The sequence below is a fragment of the Canis lupus genome, chromosome 16 (assembly GCF_003254725.2).
Source record: "Canis lupus dingo isolate Sandy chromosome 16, ASM325472v2, whole genome shotgun sequence".
In the NCBI taxonomy this organism is placed as follows: Eukaryota; Metazoa; Chordata; class Mammalia; order Carnivora; family Canidae; genus Canis; species Canis lupus.
This window is the reverse complement of record NC_064258.1, coordinates 2,358,103-2,378,470: the sequence shown is the minus strand read 5'-3', so window position 1 is coordinate 2,378,470 and position 20,368 is coordinate 2,358,103. Positions and strand designations below refer to the sequence as shown.

The 20,368-nt window shown below is 43.5% G+C and overlaps 1 protein-coding gene across 4 annotated transcripts in view; it reads left to right on the top strand.

Moving 5' to 3' along the window:
* Positions 1-20,368, top strand: part of CNTNAP2 (contactin associated protein 2) — a 1,981,926-nt gene that overhangs the window by 1,730,486 nt on the left and 231,072 nt on the right. For all 4 annotated transcript variants that reach the window (XM_025433996.3, XM_035700120.2, XM_035700122.2 and 1 more), the window contains one exon: positions 20,065-20,283. In XM_025433996.3, the coding sequence (XP_025289781.1) occupies positions 20,065-20,283 (219 nt within the window). The remainder of the gene's footprint in view (positions 1-20,064; positions 20,284-20,368) is intronic.

Here is a 20,368-nt window from a genome sequence, read left to right as displayed (position 1 = left end):
ACAAGAAGTCACAAACATGTGGGTCCCTTTCCAACTCAGAAATGACTTTGTGTTTGTTGTTTTTGTTTGCTTGCGTGTTTGATGGTATTTTTTTGAGATGGCAGAGGAATATTGCTCTGAAAATACTCACTAAGGACCATGGATATGCCCCTGGTAATGCCCATGGATTTAATTTTTTCAGAGTTACCTGTAGGGTTGTCTAGAACTCTTTTCTGGCTAAGATGGCAATCAAGACCATGGTCCCATCATCAGACCAGTATTTACTGAGCACCTGCCAGGTCCAGGGGTCGTAGAAGATCCTAGGGAGTCTAAGATGAATACAAGGGAACCCAACATCCTTATCTAATGAAGGAGATAAACACATTAATAACAGTACAGATACATGACCTTCGCTGAAGGTCTCTTAAGTGCCAGGCGCTGTTCTAGAGCTTTTATAGGTATTAACAGTTTTAGGTTTTATAACAAGTTGTAGCCACATTTTACAGAAAAGGAAACTGAGGCATACAGATCACATAGCTGATTCTAGAGAGTGTGCTTGCGATCATTAAAATACAGTAAGTAGGGGATCCCTGGGTGGCGCAGCGGTTTTGCGCCTGCCTTTGGCCCAGGGCGCGATCCTGGAGACCCGGGATCGAATCCCACGTCGGGCTCCCGGTGCATGGAGCCTGCTTCTCCCTCTGCCTGTGTCTCTGCCTCTCTCTCTCTCTCTCTGTGTGTGACTATCATAAATAAAAATTAAAAAAAAATACAGTAAATACATAGCAGTGATACCTTAAGGTACTCTACACCTCCTGAGGACAGGTACAAACCCTCCTTGGGCATGAAGAGGAAGTTGAGGCGACACCCGAGTCAAGTCAGAAAGAGCAGGCAAGTGTGGGGCATCTTCTAGACGGAGAAGTAGGGGAAAGAATTCTAGGAGGAGAAGAGAGCACAAACAGAAGCATAAATGAAAGTGTCGAAACGGGGACCGTGACAGGTGTGGGGGGACTACAAGCACTTGGCATTGCTACCAAGCTTGAAGTATGACACAAGCAATGGAGCTGTTTTGGCGAGTCTCAGATCCAGTTCTAAATATATAACGGTCTAGGTATTCCAGCCAGTATTTATTGAGCGCCTACTGTATGTGTGCCAAAGAGGAACTCAAGAAGAATCAGACGTGGCCCCGTTCCAGAGGCACATGCAATCTGGCGGAAGAGACTAGCATATCTTGGATGAGATGAAATAAATATTAGGAGTACAAGTGATATACAGTGGTTATCCAGAGGCAGCCACACAGTTAATTCTGACTGGAGAGTAAGGAAGAGTCCTTTAGGAATTATATCATTGTAACTGAGCCTCAAAATGAATGAGAAAGAACATTCTGTGCTCAGGACACCAAGGTCCTACGTGGCGTGGATGCAGCAGAGAGGTGCTTCTGCAGCATGCACCAGGGCAGGGAGGCGTACGGAGCTCCGTGGACCATTGCACCTCCAGGGCCACCACACCGCCTGGCACGTAGCAGGTGCCATGTAGGTGTTTGCCGAGTGAATGAGATGAACCAAGGAGCTGCTGATCTACATGGAGAACCACGGGAAATCTGGGTGGAGGAGGGGGTCGCCCAGACTGAAGGGCTGGTGTTCAAGACAGTAACAAAGAATACACTGAAAGGTGGGAAGGACAGATGATGGCAGGTGAAATTTGGGGATTTGAGATTTCACAGATAAGCAGTTGGGGTGATGAGAAGGTCTGAGATGCACAGTCTGGCCGTGCAAGTGGGGTTCTAGATTGTACGAAAGAGCTGCGGAGAAAGTCAGGAAATAATGAAGAAGCCAGAGAGTTGGCGGGTCACTCGCACCATCGAGGAGGCCCCAGGGTCGTGATGGCAATGGATGGAGTGGACTCGGGGCCTGTGAGCCAAATGTCCCAGTGCTCAGATTCAGATGATGACAGCAGGAAGCATGGGGAGAGCAAGCCTGCGTCACGGGGCGGGGGGGGGCGGGGGCATTGCTGAACAAAGACTCTGGTGCCATAGAATGGAAGAGGCACTGGGAAGTGAAGGATAAGCCCAGCTGCCCCCCGACATCACTGGGAAGGGGAGCTGCGGTGCTGAGGTTTGTACATCAGGCCCCCGAGAGGTGGGCTGCAATCAGGGAACTGTCAGGACCGACTGATGATAAACAGTGACCACGGAGGGGCTTTTTTCTTTTTTTAATTGAAATATAATTGACATATAAACATTATATTAGCTGCAGGTGTTGAGCATAATGGTTCAGTATTTTTATATATTGCAAAACGATCCCCACTCTAAGTCTAGTTAACATCCATCACTTCCAATAGTTACAAATTAAGTTTTTATTTTTGCTCAACAACTTAAAAGAGATTCCAGAGGACACAGTGGAAAATTTTTGAAGGACTTGTCCACCGACTAGGAAACCTTCAGGAAGAGCAACCAGAAATGGTTGTAATACTTTAGCATAAGCTCCCGTGTTCACCGAGTTTGAGCTTTCTCAGTTATCGGGAGGACTTGGAGAAAATATTTGCATTTAGCAGGAATATCTCTCCAAAAATGTGGAGGCAGCAGTCTAATGTCCTGTTAATCTTAGGAAAAGGTATTAAGGAAAAACTTTCATTTTCCAAGATGCAGCCTTCTGCAATACACATGCTCGAGAAAGTCAGAGAGAAAATATTCTGCAATATATAGAAACTGATGAATCAGAAGAAATAAACTAACGGCAGTTTATCTTCCACTATTTCAGAATTGGAACAACTTTTACATTAAAAGAGCTTCACTTATATAAACATGAGAAATGTCTGACTCCACTTAGCTGGACTGTTGTGCCTTGGGGATGCTATTTAGGGGTTTTGTTCTTTTATATATATTGTGAGTTTTTATTAATAAAATTCAGGTGTTAGCACCAAATTAATTTGTAATAATTTTCTTTTAATTATCTAAGCCAACCTAGGTTAGCAACATAGATTTAAGAGGAATTTTAGTGATTCTACTACTTCGCAAGTCTAGCTGTGAACCCAGTTTGTATTAAAGGTTTGGGATCTAAAAAATGATTCTGACTCGGTAATTAAAATACATAAGGAAAAAGATACATCAAAAAATTGAAAACCTGAAGAGCAACATTAGTGTGATTTTTTTTTTAATTCAAAAATATTTCTCTAGCTTCTAGGTGTAGTTTTTCAATTACTATTATAGGCCAAAACAAAGTTCAGAGATGAAATTTAATGATAAAATTTGTGCTGTATTAAAGTTATGTAATGTATTTAACTGTTTATGTTTTAAGTATTAAAAGATAAACAGGGCAGCCCGGGTGGCTCAGCAGTTTAGCGCCTGCCTTCAGCCCAGGGCCTGATCCTGAAGACCCGGGATCGAGTCCCACGTCGGGCTCCCTGCATGGAGCCTGCTTCTGTCTCTGCCTGTGTCTCTGCCTCTCTCTCTCTCTCTCTCTGTGTGTCTCTCATGAATAAATAAAATCTTTTTTAAAAAGCAAATAAAAAAATAAAAAATAAAGTAAATGAAAGATAAACAAGGGATCCCTGGGTGGCGCAGCTGTTTGGCGCCTGCCTTTGGCCCAGGGCGCGATCCTGGAGACCCGGGGTCAAATCCCACGTCAGGCTCCTGGTGCATGGAGCCTGCTTCTCCCTCTGCCTGTGTCTCTGCCTCTCTCTCTCTCTCTCTCTCTGTGACTATCATAAAAAAAAAAAAAAAAAGATAAACAAATAGGGGCACCTGGGTGGCTCAGTCAGTTAAGTGTCTGCCTTCAGGTCAGGTCATGATCTCAGCGTCCTAGGATCAAGCTCCATGTCTTCAGGCTCCCTGCTCAGTGGGGAGCCTGCTTCTCCCTCTCTCTCTGCACCTCCCCCCATGTGCTTTCACACACTCTCTAATAAATCAACAATTTTGAAATATACATATTTCTTTGATATATATATATAATATATAATATATAGTTAGTTAGTTAGTAAATAACAAAGTCAGATTAGATTTCTCAGATTTCTTTGCCGATCTCCCTGAAGGGACAGTCATTTGAATCCATGACACAGGTACCCTAGAGCCATAAGGGTATACTTTAAAGTAGGATGTCTTCCCGACACGAAAAATTACCTATTACTTTGGATGTTACCCATCCAGCTATGTCTCCTGACTTGGACATTTTCAGGAAGAGCTGGCAATTGCTAGTAAGACAGTCAGATGGAGTCACACCTCTCTCTACAGAGCTTGTGATCCTGCCTGTCTTCCATCGCACTCCAGGGGCATCTTTAGAAGGCCACCCAGCTCTCCTGACTGGCCCCGTCACACAGTGGCCCTTATGAGTACTAATTGACCTCTGTCGCTCAGCATTTCCTCTTCTCCCTCATGATCGTAGAGGAGGTGGTGGGCTCATTCCACTTGCACTTCCTGGTACAGGCAGGGATTCTTCTTTTGAAGTTAAAACCACCTTTCTGGTGGCAGTTCCTTTGCCCCTAGCCCCCTTGACTCAGTGTTCCCAAAGACAGGATACTTCTAGCCACACCCAAAGAGATAGCTTGTCCCTCCTCTAGGATTCAACTTCTGCTCTGAAAATCGGGTGGAGTCCAGAACACAGGCTCCTCAAAACCTCACTACAACCCCGTGTGCCCTCAGAATCTCCTTTTTAACTCCCAGCCTGTTTACATAACCAAAAGCATTTTAGGACAATAAAAGGTAAGTAAATGTTAAGAGACAGGATTCCCTCACAGATGTTACTGTATGTCTATAACAGCATATACTGATTTCTTTTACATGCCATTCAAAAGTAGACCAAAGTAGTCCACAGAGATAGAAGTCAGAATAGTGGCTATCTCTGGGGATTGGAAATATTGACTAGAAGGCACAAAGGAATCTTCTGCAGGTGGAAATGTTCTATATCTTGATCCAAGGAGTGATCACATATGTAAACATTTACTCAGCTGAACACTTACGATTTGCACATTTTACTGTCCATAAATTATACTGTAATGGAAAAATGGAAAAAAACCCTGCTGTGAGAAAATCTGGAATAACTGAATGACAAAAAAAATTAATAAAATGATTTTCAACATGAGAAATAAAGAGCAGGATTCTAGGCTGAGCAGTTGCTTTCCCTCCCCAGATTTCATTACATTCACTTATAAAATAAGAGGGGCAAGCTGGGACATCTTTAAGGTCTCTTCCAGCGCCAATGATTTCATAAAGCTGCCAGAGGCCATCCGCATCATATGTGGCTTGCCATATGATGAACTAAGTGAACTCATAAGGAAGCACCATCTTAACTTTCCATGCCATGGTTCTCAGTTCTCCTAAAGATGATGGGAGGAGGAAGGCTATATCAGAACGAATGGTATCTGCTTCAAATAAATTCCAGTCTGCACACATACTTCAACTGAGAGATAATTAGGAGATTGCCTAAAATCATGGATCCCTACTTGTAAATTCTAATTAAGGACCTATCAGAATCACCCGTAGATACCTCAAGCTCAATATGTCAAAATGGAAATCCATCATCTTCACCCAAAAGCCCTCTCCTGTGCCCCCCATCGTAATTAATGTCATCACCACTTTCTTCATGATCCACGTTAGAAAGATCAAAGTCATTTTTAATGTTTCACTGATGTCCCCACACTATATAGACTGTTTATCTTGATAGAACACTCTATTTTTAATATAGAGAAATGTTATTCTGACATTCCTGATGATATGTCATCACGCCAGAACAGTCACACAGAAAGCATCGATTCCAACTAGTTGCAAAAAGATGAATGCAACAAAAATGCAAAAATAATGAAGTCTTCTCAAACTTCTCTCTTTATCCCCCACGATGGCTCCATTAGCTGAAATGCCTTGAATTCTTGATTCAAACAGCCTTATAATTTTTCTCCCTCACTTTCTTGCCTCTCTCCGAATATCTGCCCTCCCGAATAGGGACAGATTTCTACAGACCTGCGCTGTCATTCTTTTTCTTACAGACCGTGATGGCTCCTCGATCCATTATAATGCAAAGTTTAAGTACTTAAGCTTGGCCAATGATTCCAGGCTTTAACCTAGTCGTTAAGTCCTCTTTACATACAAACTTTGGCCCTCCCCATCAGTACCACGTGCTTCACTTTAGCCCCCGCTCCCCAATCTACTGACATTCTCTGGTCACCACCCAAACTTTCTTATGACCCACTGTGTCTTTGCCTGTTGACTCTGCCCTGTTGAAATCCTATCCACACAAATAATTTTTTACCACATCTTGATTTAAAATGCAAAGCATACAAATCACAGAGGTCTTTCATTTTTCTAAAAATATGGAAATTTCCCTAAGACAATACCATGTATTATTGGAGAATGACATAGACATCCTCACTAAAGGAGCATCTTTATATAGTCTTTGTCTGAATAGATGGTGTGCCTCATTACTGTAGAAGAATGCCACAGTTTCATAGAGATATTTTCTCTGATAGAATTTTTCTTCCCCTATCTCACTTTCTCTACTGCTAATGTTTTCGGTACTATTGACTGTGTGTGGTAGGACATTTGTGTCCAAAACCTTTCCTTTCAAAAAGACGGCATGTTAAAGTATTGAAAATATCAGCTACTGGCCAGCCAGAAGTCAATGGACATTCTAAGAGGAGAAGAGGTTGAAGAGACTTGACTTCCTGCATTCTGGTGTGAGGCAGAGGTGGGAGGAAGAGTGTACTCAGTAATTAATATGGAAATTAGTGAGAAAAGTAGAAATACCCATGTGGAGTTATCATAAGATTAGAGACCTTACCTCTGCCATTATAGAAGCGCACAGCGTCTATACAGGCTCTACATTTTCACAGAAACAAATGTCTCAAGGAGAAAAAGTTGGTGCCATTGTCAGTTAGTGCATGTTAGTAATGCTGGTGAATTGATTCAACTAAGGATGACACTTGGGACCAATTAATTCAAAGCTGGTTAAAAAAAAAGAAGAAGATACAATAAATCAGGGAGCAGAGCTTCATTTAAATATAGTAAGTGACTGGGGAAGATTACTTGAAATAGCCCAGAAGCAGACATATCTCAAAGGGCCAAAGACAACTGTGAGCATAACAGCGCTAGGGTTTTGCAAGTCATCAGACAAACACCTAAATTAAAACCAGGTGACAGAAAGCTGGCCAACTGGATGTCAACTGGAAAAACCGTACAAAAGCAGCTTTTTCACAAATGAAGGTTTCAGAGGGTTATCTTTTTAAAGATACATTTTGCTCAAATTATAAGATAACTTTTAATAGCGCTCAAGATAGGAACTTTGAGGAGACAAAGATACACAAGGGCTTCCGTGAAATCTCTTATACGACAACGGTCATCGCTGAAATATATTCTTCTTAAACACGCCAGGAAAAGCAGATTTGTTTCTATCTCTATAATATTTATGTTTTACTGTTTTTTCCCTGTTTTAGTTTTAGGTAATTCCCAGTTTACAAAGGATTGTGTTATAGGAGTTTCTGAGCCAGCTCTTCAGAACCTTCGAATACACATTTTTATAGATTGAGCATTGTAAATGTGGCACTCATATTCCAAGGCTAACCATAAAGACTTCTGTGGTTTGTTTGTTTTCTAAGTGTGGCTGAAAAAATAAACCTGCGTGTGTCAGCTGGGGGTCTGGGTTATGGGTCTTGGGGTCCATTCAAGGTAGAACAGAAATGTTGAAGGACAAGGGAAATGTCTCCCCATATTTCTCAGTGCCGAGCTCGTCCTTGACAAACCTCTCCAGGGGGCAAGTGTTTGTTTGCCTTTCTGATAGGCAAAGCACAATTCTGTCTCTGTTTTCCCTGCAACTCAGTTTGGTGGGGTTAGCAAAGGAGACGGCCCAGACACTGACAGGCACATATGTGAGTCAGCCTCGGCTCCCATGTGGCTCCTAGACCTTCTCTTTGCTCTAAAATATAGTACTTCTATCAGTTACTGAATTCCACTAATTCATTCAAATCTAATATTACAACCCATATTTTTTTTTGAAACGTTACAACGTTCTGATGGAGAGATGAGTGCTGAAACGATAAGACCGTTGCGGTATAATTCATCCCTTCAAAATTCCAGTGGTCTGATGGAGAAGACCCTTTGGTTGATTTTTTGACCTCACAAGTAAGAGATTTAGGAAGAAGAAATGTTCATACTTAGGAACAGGCCACGCTGCTCTGATGACTAAAACCCCAGGTTTAAGCGTCTGTATGGTGGTCTCACGTGCAGGCCCTGCTCCATGAGGTTCTTCTGCACCATGATTTCAGCTCAAGACTCCTTCTGTGTAGTGGCTCCATCTCCTGGAGCCTTGGCTTTTCTAAGTCCATCTGGCAGACAAAGGGAGTGTGGAGAAGCCCTGTCTGTCTTCATACCCACATCAGGCCAGAGGTGACACAGGTTCCTGCTCTCATCCCGTTGTTACCAACGTTGTTACCACCACACATCACATGCTCACCTAGATTTCTGGGAACTGTCAAGTGCAGCTCTTGGATATGGGCAGCTTCTCAGGGGTGACTATGGAAAGGAAAGAAATAAACTTTTTGTGAAAAGTTGGCAGCCTCTGCCATGGATACCGTGATAATGAAAAGGAGTAAGCTTTAACCTTGCCTACAGACATCGAGGTAGGTTCCAGAAGATGCGGCGTTTGATCTGCCTTGGAGGATGACAGGCAAATAAATGAGATAAAGGCTTTTTTTTTTTTTTTCAGAGTGTAAATAGCACAGGCAAAAGCAAGTAGAGGAGGATGATCATGGAGCATTTGAGGAATTGAAAAGAATATAGCGAAAGCCCAGGGACCAGTTAAAAGATATTTTTCATTAGAGTAATGACCCACCCACATATCTGTGTTAAAGAGTTTGACAAAGAAAACTAACTGGACCCAAGGCCTCTTGGGAAATTACTCATTTTACTTGCCTTTGCAGATAGTGTTAAAATGATCAAATTTGGTTTTCTGCATCTCTGAATTTGATTCCTGTGATGAGAACTGATGAGAATGCCAAATGACTTCTCCTGAAGAGTGGTTGATATTTAGTATTCTACAGGGTCTTTCTGGGTAAGTGCAACCAGAGCCAATGAATAATAGAAACAGTGTATATCTGTCAAGTGTAATTATAACACTGAATTATGCTCATCTTGCATTCTGATTCCTGTATACATTAGTTTAAACATCAGAACATGCTGGCACTTCAGACCTGTGAGGATTTTACTTTGAAAAATAGCATGCCCTTATTTTTAGCCATTTTTAATAGGAAAAAAATTCACACCATGTTCAAAATTATTTTATGGTACAGTTTGACCACTATTTCTCTCCCTCTTTTTGTTTGTTTTTTTTTTTTAATCTTCTCAGGTATCTTAAAGACAGTAAAAAACTAAAGGGAATATTTCAGTCCACTTTTAAATTCCCTCTAATTTTCTGTATTTAAATGAAATCCCATCCTTTGCATTTTGATTAACGTCTCTGATTAAACACTCATTAAAATTATAGAATAGAGTTGCTTAAAATGTCACCCACCTTTGTTAAAGAAGTGAAAATTATCAGATTGTGGCTTTTAAAAATTATACAAATATTACTGGTTTATTGTGGAATGATTTTCAAAATCCAGAGAAGCAGAAAGAATGAATCAAAAAAAAAAACAGCTATTATCTCATATTCTTGTATACTTAACAATACTCTTTTAGTGCGCACATCTCTAAACATTTCTCTATGTGCTCACATATGATTTTTTTACAAAAATAAGATCATATGGTGCATACTGTTTATAACCCACTTGTTTCATGTAATGATACTTGAGAAGCAGATTTTCATGTCAGTTTTGTCCCTTTTTAAACTCCACAAAAGTGATTTCTTTTTTCAACTGAGGACAGAGACTGTGTCAGAATCTCTAAGAGAGCATGTGTAGTTTGGAAAGCCATTATTTAATGTTAACAGAACAAAACAAAAAAGCTGTTGTTTTTGTTATACAGTCTACAGAACGTAATGCACAAAAAATTGTCATGGGAGGGTGCCTGGGTGACAGTCGGTTAAGCATCCGACTCTTGGCTTCAGCTCAGGTCATGATCTCATGGGTCATGAACTCGCATCCTGAGTCCTTGGGCTTCATGCTCAGTGGAGAATCTCCTTAAGACTCTCTCTCCCTCTCCCTCGGCCCCCCTCCCACTCACGCATGCGAGTGTTCTTTCTCTCCCTTTCCATCTCTCCCTCCCCCACTCACTCACATGTGTGTGTTCCCCCTCTCTCTCTCTCTCCTCTCTCTCTCTCTCTCTCTCTCTTTCTTGCTCTTTCTAAAGTAAATAAATAAATCTTAAAAAGAAATCATTGTCAGCTGGTAGGGTGTTTATCTGAGACCTTCAGGAATTCGTTTTATTCTCCATCAGCCTCCTGGATCTGGGCATGTCAGCATCTGGAGATGATAATTAAATTATTATGTCAATAAATGGAAGCATGGATTATAAAAAGATTGGGGAACACAGTGTCTCCGTTGCCAAGTGCTTCTTTAACCAATGATGCTTCATTGTTGGGCTTAACTTTTTTTTAAGATATATTTACTTATTTATGAGAGACACAGAGAGAGGGGCAGAGACATAGGCAGAGGGAGAAGCAGGCTCCATGCAGGGAGCCTGACACGGGACTCGATCCCTGGACCGGGATCATGCCCTGAGCCAAAGGCAGATGCTCAACCACTGTGCCACCCAGGCATCCCTGCTCCCAAGGTTGCTCTACACACCTTCTAACACCTTGTTCAACTTACGGAGGATACGCGAAACCAGTCTAGGTGAAGGTGGGCAGCAGCTCAAACTCACCTGCACCTGTTCTCTCAATGTAGCTATTCTAGAGAGAAGCCATGTTCCATGAGTTCAGAAAATCCTGGAAAAAAGTAAACATAGTTGTTTGAACTTTCTACAAACTGGCCCTACAAAGAAGGGTTCTCACGGATTTTCTATGTGCAATCTTTAGGGAGAGAAAATATTTATTTATGCAGTATAATCAGAAAAGTTGCGTTTTCAGCTATTATAATCAGATATAAGGGAAAAGGAAGTGTGCCATATGATCAATCACTGTTATTATGTAACATTATCCATTTTCATAGCAATGCTTGGTTCAAGCAGAAATTTGGTGGCACAGTCATAAGGGACACCATGAAGTGACTTCTTGTCATTTTTCAGAGGTAGAAATATCTGACTTCAGAGTGTATTAACCCATCTACAATATTGATGGAACATTTATCCTGAGACATTTTAACTGTGGGGTCCTGAGATCCTATATTTTTAATATTCAACCCTAAGATTCCTCATTTATAATATTCCTACTACATAGAGGATAATGAACAAATTTAAATAATCAGAGCTAGAGAAAACAAACAAGATAATTTAGGTCAGCTGTGCGTCTCTTCCAGAGATTCCAAGGAACTTTTATCAAAGTTTTTCACACTTTAAGAAAGCTTGCTATCTAGACAGGTGGTTCTCCTATTCTTTCCTACCTCTCTGCGTTCCCATTTAAAGTCTCTGGTACCCTGTGGCATGGTTTCTCATTTTCTCCACTCTTTGCCCAGTATTGCAAATACACTGTAGTTGAGGTGAGTCTGGTATTCTCATAGAAAACAGTATCAACCTCTTTTAATATTCCATGTCCACAACATGTAGAATGTAGAATCTTCATTTGGACCTCCTTTTTTTTTTTTATTAGAGAGATTTTGTCTGAAGTCGTGCACACCATGAAAGGGTATGCTGGATAAGGAACAATTTGCTACAAAACAGAGAGGTACAAACAGTGCCTACGACGGGACCTACAGGCTGGGCTGCAGTTCAGTCAGTGGCAACCAGAAAACAGACATCCCCTTGTCTGCCTGCTGCTGGGAGACATATTCCCAGATCTCCCCAGCAGACCTCTTCCACAGCGTCGTCCTCTCCTCTTGGGGTCACGTCTGTGGCTGTTCCTCATTATCGGTGTCCATGTTAGCAGATCCATCCAGCACTCAGCCATTTAGAAACCACAGTTCATAACTGACTGGTCTCTTGTCTCCCTATAAGCTCCAGCACGGTCCAAGTTTATACCTGTCAGCTTTTTTCTGATTCTAGGTTGTATTTCCTCCTTTGACCTCACATCCCACAGTCCATTCTCCTTGAGCTCTCCAAAACTGTGCATCTCAACGACCCTGCTCTCTCTGACATCACCCAAAAGCAACCCCATAAATAACCCCTGGTCCTCCACCGAAGCCCACGCACTTTCTTCAATGAGTGTTTCTCATTTTGCCACACCATCTGGCTGTGGTCAAGAGAAAAGCTTCTTTGACGTCCATCCTCTTCTCGATCCACATTCCTCTCCATCTCTGGAGACTCCATAGGCATCCAATTTCACAGTTTCTCCAAAACAGCTTCTACATTTGCTTTTATCCCAAAGATCCTATCCCCACAGTCACCATCTGGGACTTTCATCTATTCTTCCAAACTGGGCACTCTCTGCCCAGCACACAAGTCTCCACTGGTTCCAAACATGAGAGTATTTAAAACCTGTCTACATGTCCCTTCCTAAGGACAGGTCCTGTTTCACACCACATGTCATTTTGAAAAGGTTTTTGTCTTTTTCCTTTTTCAATCATATAGGTCCATTAATATTCAAGAAGTTATTCTCAGAAGGCAGTTTAATGCATGGAGAAAACTAAAATTAGAAAGGCTTTGCATCTTAAAGACAGCTCTCTGTTTTTGCATGGCCAATGGTAACTCCCTTTTGCTTCCTTTCCTCTGTGGATGTCTTTGTTTGTGAAGTTATTTTTTAACCATAATAAAAAGCTTAAAGGCCAAGATACATAAAGAGAAGTATTTCTCATACTCAAGAGGTTATCAGGATACCAGAGGTTCTAAAATGAGTTCATAACATTGATTTTAAGCTCCAGGCATTTCCTTGAAGAATTTCCAAAAGACTTCAAATAAACTTTCCTTCTCAGTGTTCATTTTCAGATGTGTTTAACACCGAGTTTTAGAGTGTGAATATGCATATTTGGCTCTAAAATTTTCTCTATCCACAAGCTCTCACTATTACAAAGAAAAAAATAGGTTATTTTTTTTAAATTTCCTGCACAATATGAAAGGCAGTACTGTGTACTTAGAAAAACCAACACTCTGTGCTCTGCTATAACTGGACGTCAGCATCTCCCAGACTCCATTCCCTTTCCAGGCTGTGAAGGCAAGCGTGGAAGTTAGAATCCATTCCCAGAAGTCCTCCAGCCTTAACATTATTGGTCTCAGTCACATATTTCTAAACTGAAGTGAGAAATATGGTCATTTGGTTCTCACAGAGACTCCGACTGCAAGCTTAGAAGGACCACAGCCCGTGAGGGCCTGCACACCCCTTTGGCTCCCCCTGCATGTTCAGGGAGTCCTCAAAACCACCCTCAATCCAACAGCTTCTAGAAGACCAGAACTTCCTAAAGGATGCTGTGGTTGCGGTTCCAGTTATTACAGGGAAAGAGAACAGCCTAGAATCAGGTGAGAGAAGGAGCACACGGGGCAGGAACCATGAGAAGCACCAGATGCCGAGCTCCCAGGTGTGCTCTCCTGCAGACCCGTGGACACGTTACTGCCCTGGAAGACTGTGACAGAACACGTGGGTACTCCCGCCAGGAGCTTCCCAGAGCCTCAGTGTTCAGAATCTTTATTTAGGCTCCAGTACGTAGGAATGGTTGACTGCCCACATGCCTGGCCTTGGTCTCCAGCCCCTCCAGGGGTTGAACCATGTAAACCAAACCTCCACCACACTGTCAGCCTGGTGTGGTCAGCCCCCATGCTAAGTCACACTCTTACACTATTCGGCATGACTCTCGGGCTGACAAAGACAGGCACCTCTTTTCAAGGGTTTGGATACTGCTTCCCCAGGGGGCAGGTAGGTTCTGGACCTCTCTTTCAGCAAAGTTGTACTCTTCGCTATATACTTTTGAAAACCTTTCTTTCGGTGGCAAGGAAATAAACTTTGATTCTTAGGACCTGACTGCTAGGATGGCACTTGGTGACCCTGGTGGTTGTCGAAGTAGAACTCCAGGACCACTTCCGTCAGGGTCACCTGGCGTTAACAAAGGTCCTATTGCAACTTACTGAAGGAGGAGCTCTGTGATAGGAACCTTGGAATATGCTCCTGACTGCACGCTAAGTTTATCCTGGACAAGCCTTTGATCCTCAAATGTCATATATTTGGAAACAACCTTTAGCATGTCTCTTGATCCCAGACCGAGAAGGTACACAGTCTTACTTTATGCTCTGAGGGCAGATGCTTGTGGAATATAAGAAGGCATTCTGCATGAATGTCTGTCTCCTACATTACGGTTTGCCTTAGGAAAGTATGTGGGTTTCCTTTTTCCGGGTATCTATATTACAATAGTTTGGCCTCCTTGCCAGGAGTATTTCTAGCCATCCATTCATTTAGTCACAAAGTGTATCTACTCCGTGGCAGGCATTGTTCTAAGTGCTGAAGATCTATTTTTTAATGAACAAAATGAAAAATATCTCCGCTTTAGTGAGGCCAGGAGCACATGTATATTGTGCCAGATGGTGATACAATGCATCTGTAGCATCTACAGAGGTCAAAAAAAAAAATCAGGATAAAGGAGAAAAGGCAACCAAGAGAGGGATTCACTATATAACATAGAAGGGTTAGGGAAAGAATTTCTAATATGATGACGTGTGAGTAGAAGGGTAAAAGAGCAGCCCCAGAGTTATTTGGGTAAAGGGAACAGTAAGTCTAAGGCCCTGGGGCAGGAACAGTTTCAAATAATGGGTGAGAAAGTCTCAGGTTGATGAATTGGGTTTTTTTTTGTTTTTGTTTTGCAGTGGTGGTAGCTGCTGCTAGGATTAGAGACAGGTCAACATGTTCATATGAAGTTATCCAGCAGGGAGCAAATGATTGGTGTTGTAGAAGAGAAGGGAGGCTTGCTGGACTGACGTCCTTGAGTAAGTGAGAAGGGACAGAGAGCATCTGGGGTGCAGATGGAGCACCCAGTTAGTTCTCTCTACTTCTTCCTTCTTTTCCTTATCTGATTTCTTGCAGGGACCTTATTTGCCATTTACCTGCCTCTTCTCATGACCCACTCATGTTGCATAAATTCTTTGGTCTTCTGATGTCCACTTAGCCCTTCCTTCATTAAGAAGAAGAAGAGGAAGAAGAGGAAGGAGAGGAAGGAGAGGAAGGAGAAGGAGAAGGAGGAGAAGAAGAAGAAGAAGAAGAAGAAGAAAGAAGAAGAAGAAGAAGAAAGAAGAAGAAGAAGAAGAAGAAGAAGAAGAAGAAGAAGAAGAAGAAGAAGAAGAAGAAGAAGAAGAAGAAAATAGACCCATAACATTCTCCACTGTAGGATGAGGCTAAAATATCTGGTCTGCCTGTTACCGGTTTCATCATACAAGATCTCATCAAAGGAGATTTTGTGCATAATAACCCTATCAATCCTTAAGCTTCATTTTCAGATGGAAGAACCAAATCATTATCAAAACTGCAAGAGCGTTAGCCAGTCTTCTCAGCAAACTTCCTCGGTGTCCCTGGCCTTGTCTTTTCCCTTCACCTGTTCCTTATCGAATGACCTAGTGTCTATATGTCACCTAACCTGCCGAGACAGCTCAGAACCCCAAAGTCTGTTTATTCTGGTTGGTGGCTACATTTGTCCCGCAGTACAGTTAGCCTGGAGGTGACTTGTTGAGTTCGAATGAGAGCCAATAGTGCCACCTGCTGGAATTTGCAAGGAGCCGGACCGTGAGCGGTGCGTGGTTCTGTCCCATTTGTTGTTTTAAGTCCTCGGAGCCATAAGCCACATTGACTCAGAAGGTATTTCCACCATCTGTCCTCTTTTCTGATGCCAGAGTGACACCTTGTGCATTTCTCTTTTCACGTAATCTCTTTTCTCCCTGTGAGGATTCACTATCTAAAATTACCATTAAAAGGAGCTGTATTTCAGGGACGCCTGGGTGGCTCAGGGGTTGAGCGTCTGCCTTTGACTCAGAGTGTGATCCCGGGGTCCTGGGATCCAGTCCCAGCATCGGGTTCTGGGCATGGAGCCTGCTTCTTCTGTCTCTGCCTCTCTCTTTGCCTTTCTCTCTGTGTCTCTCATGAATAATTTTTTAAAACCTTTAAAAAATAAAAAAAGACTAGCTGTATTTCATCGCATTAGTTCTCTTAGAATCTCTTGCAAATTAGCTTACAGAATGTTGCCATGTGAGGGGATCTTAAAGATTGTCTAGTTCAGTGTTTTCAGACACATTTTGAACACAGAAAGTCTTGCAAAGCCGTAACTGTAATCCTCATTTCAGACACCAGTAAACTGAGGCCCAAAGGTGAAAAGGCACAGCTACGACCAGAGTTGCATCTCCTGATTCCCAAACTATTCCCTGTAGCAGTGAGCATGCTTTCAGCTATAATTTTTAAAAAAAATTAAAAATAGCAAATGTCTCACACAAAAAGTTTTGAGTGGCTCTGGGGATAATCTAAGGGCTGATTAACATCCCCAAAGACGCAGTTTCTCCCATTGTCCTCCCAGTTGTCCTCAGCTTGTCTGATTACAAGATGGCTCCAGCAACACTAGGAACCCAAGATCAGAGGCTATGTGGGGGCTAACGGTCTCTTCTCCACTGAGCTAAGAAGTTTGTCCCAAAAGAACCCTCAAGACTCTCCTCGTATCCTGTTAGCCAGAAAGGAGTGTTACATCCCATCCTCCATGGGTTACTGGCAAGGAGCAGGAGGTTGCCATATTTGCCTTAGACAAATCCAGATGCGTGCACTGGGTCTGGGGTAGGGCCATGTATACCAGAAGCATATGATCCAATGAGAGTACGGACAAAACTGGAAAAGGGGGGGTGTTGGCCATGCATTGGAGGAACATTCTCCATGGATCTCCCCAATTTCTGCCTGTCTTCTGAGCAAGAGGCATTACTAGCTTTGCTCACACCTTTCTAAGGATGTGAGGATGGCAAACAGTCCCAGAAGATAGAGGTAGATTTCTTTCCTGACCAGGATGATGAAGCTAATCTCTCTCCTCAGGGCAAAAAGCATGTTGGTTTGCCAGCAGCCAACCAGCAAAATCAGAGTGGAGTTTCTTAAGCTCCGGTTCCTTGACAGTGATACAAGCTCGCGGCCTACGCAGCATCCATCTGGGCTGCTCCGCATGGAAGTGGGGGGACGAGAGAAACCAATGTGGATCCCAAGCCCATGCTGCCTGCTGCACCATGAATAACAACGTCTTTTATCTCTGAGCCAAGGGCCTTCTGTCTTCTGCCAACACCCGTGAAACCATGGGAGACTAGGCTGTCAGTTTGTAAGTAGGGGAAAACCTCTGACACCTGCCAGTTCTTGACACCCGCACAAAGACAACCATCAGGGTTTGCTACAGTCTTCTGTCCAGTGAGCCACCCTGGACACATCCCATTCCATTCTCACACACTCATTTCTGGAAATAAGATTACTTTCGGTGTGTAAGAAACTCCTTCTTTACTGGGAGAAGCAGGGAACGTCGCAGTCTCCAACCGGGCACACGCGTGGAGTAAGGGCCGAGTCATTGGCTCTCGTGTCTTTTATGCGGCCTCCCTTTTATTCGCTCCCTGACTCTCTCTGTAATTATCTCTTTTAAAATGTCAGCTCCTCTCACCCAGAAGAGCAAGAGCAATCAGCCACAAACTGAACTTTAGAAGCTTTTAAAACCCACTTGCTGTTCGACTGGGAGATGGATTCTCAAAGGCATCCCTTAGCCAAGTCAGGGAAGCTGACACCGAGCGACTGAGAAAAAGGAGCCTTTTGCTTGGCAGTCATGCTGGGCCTGCAGCAGTGCCTTCCTCGGGAAGCAGGGGAAGGGACGTGGGAGGTACAAGGATTGTGGATATTTGCACCTCAGAGCCGGAGAGACTCCTTCAGGAGGAAGCTGCTTTCAGATGCTTTTGACCATGACCGCCTCTTACTGTGCCCAACTGGGACCCTAGAGACTTCTCTTCCTTCTCTAGAGTGAAGTGTCAATGTTAAGAAGAGCGTGGGCCAGAGGAAAAAACATGGGACAAGCATGTGTGACAAGCATGGGACAAGCAAAAACATGGGACAAGCATGTGTGACTCTGCTAGTGTGACAAGCAGAGAAAAAAGTATGGACGTTTCCTAGCTAACTGTTGGTGCTCAGAGTTTCCCCAGATGGTGACAATGTAAAGACCTGGACAAAAAATTCATCAGAGCAGGAACAGAGGAGGAGAGGAAATTAGAGCAGCGTTTACCCCTCCAAGTCAAACCTTGGGGTTAAACTCAATTTATCCCCAAATCCTATTTCCCTGATGGTTGTTGATGCCTTTAAAATGAAACCATCTTTCCTACTTAGCTCAGGAACCCGCTTGCTCTTGCTCTCCTGACAACTTGCATTTAAAAATGCATCTGCTAAAACGTAGCGCTACATGAACAAAGCAGCTTCAATCCGAACGCGGTGGCTACTTCTCCCCACTGACTCTGCCAGAAACCTAGGGAATGATCGTTCGGTCCACGCGTCCCAGGCTCGTCCACCTGCATTCTGACATTTCCGTGGAAACCTCGGTGAAGGTCACCGGCCTCCACTGAGTCACAGGGACCCCTGGAGGCAGGCGCTCCTAATGTAGGGGGGATGCTTTACGGAGGACACGTAGATTCACCACAGGTGTTAAAATTAAACTTCTCTTTCTAATGGCATAAAGGATCAAAATTCCTTGGTACAATTAGGTTGATTAAATTGAGCTCGGCGTCCAAAAATCCCTGCAGCTTCGTAAAGTTAATGCAGCTTTCAGAGGGGCCTGACCCAGAGGCAGGGGGAACAGTCGAGGTCCTGGGAGACTCTGGCCCACTGTGGTTTTTAAATTAGAAGTTTGATTGCTTGCGACACCATCTCAAAATGCTACCAGTCCACAGAAGCTGAATTTTCCATTAGCCAGGGGGGGGGAAAATGACAGATATTTAATTAAACTGCTTAGAGATTAGGCGGAAAGCTTAGTGGATAGATAAAGGGGCCGAATCTCTTTATAAGCAAAGTCAGGAAATCCACTCGGGTGCCACGTCTTAAATGCGGAAAGGAACTCACCAAGCCGAGGAGCTGGGGACCTGGGTGCCGCTTTCGCATTAAGCTGCCCCTCCTGCCAATCGCAAGAAAAATGCACATTCGAAAGGCGTGTTTATAAAGCGTTAGGTGGTCACTGAGGAAATTAAAACCTAAACTGTGAAGTAGGAAAGCTCCTTACAACCAAAGCTGCCAAAGCAAACCACCCTAATCCATTTTTCTCTTGTTGAAAGGTGATTTATTACGGACTTTGAGCAGATCCCTGAAAAAAAGAGTGATGTGTGGTCAGTGCTGGAGGCGCAGGTTATGAGAAGGATCGGACATTCCAGATGGGGAATGGCCTTGCTGTCCGGCAGATGGTTGCTCTGCAGGAGTCTTGAGCCTCCTTGTGGGTAGCCACGGCGGCCCAAAGAGATGCAGGGCACCTTCGTAGCCCCAACGCTCACAGCTCCCCAGCCTTCAACAGGAACCCCCAGGGACTACTTTAATGATAAACAGTTTCATCAGCTCTCCCAAAGTAGTAGCTCTCAACTCCAGCTCTATATTCATATTTTCCAAGGAGCTTTGAAAAATACCAGTGCTCTATGCCAGACCAGCTGAGCCAGAATCCCCGCAGATGGAGCTCCTCCAGAAAGCTCTCCAGGAGCAAGTCCCTGTCCTGGGAGCTGCTGAAGAGGTACCCAGTGTGCAATCAACAGGCCGGGGGCTCTGAAGCCTGACAAGCCTGGGTGTAGGTCCTGGGCCCACTGCCCATATAAACGTGAGACACCAGCATGGGCTTGACTCCTCCAGGTCTGGGTTTGCTTATCAGGAAAGAGCCGATGATGGCAACCTCTTGACAAGCTTCTAAAGACCAAGTAAGATCAACGTATTCCTGGTTCCCAATCCCTCCCCTTGGAGGAAATATGATTAGAGTGGATTGATGTTTTATCCTTCCTCAAATGATTTAGCCATGAACTTTTGTGGCAAATGACGGGCTTAGATGATTTTTCTCTCCATGCCTTATCTTTCCACTAGAAATCACTGCTCTTTGGTATCTGGGAGGAAAATACTCATGTGCCTTTCATGCTTTCTGCTCCTCCAGCTGCCACCGAAGTGTCCTTTTCATTTGATGTCGGAAATGGGCCCGTGGAGATTGTGGTGAGGTCGCCGTCCCCTCTCAATGATGACCAGTGGCACCGGGTCACGGCAGAGAGGAATGTCAAGCAAGCCAGTTTACAGGTGGATCGGCTGCCACAGCAGATCCGCAAGGCACCCACGGAAGGTCACACCCGCCTGGAGCTCTACAGCCAGCTGTTTGTTGGTGAGTGATGGAAAGGCCTTTGTAACTTCCCTCTGTTGTTGTTGTTGTTGTTTTAAGATTTTATTTGTTTAGAGACAGGGAGTGC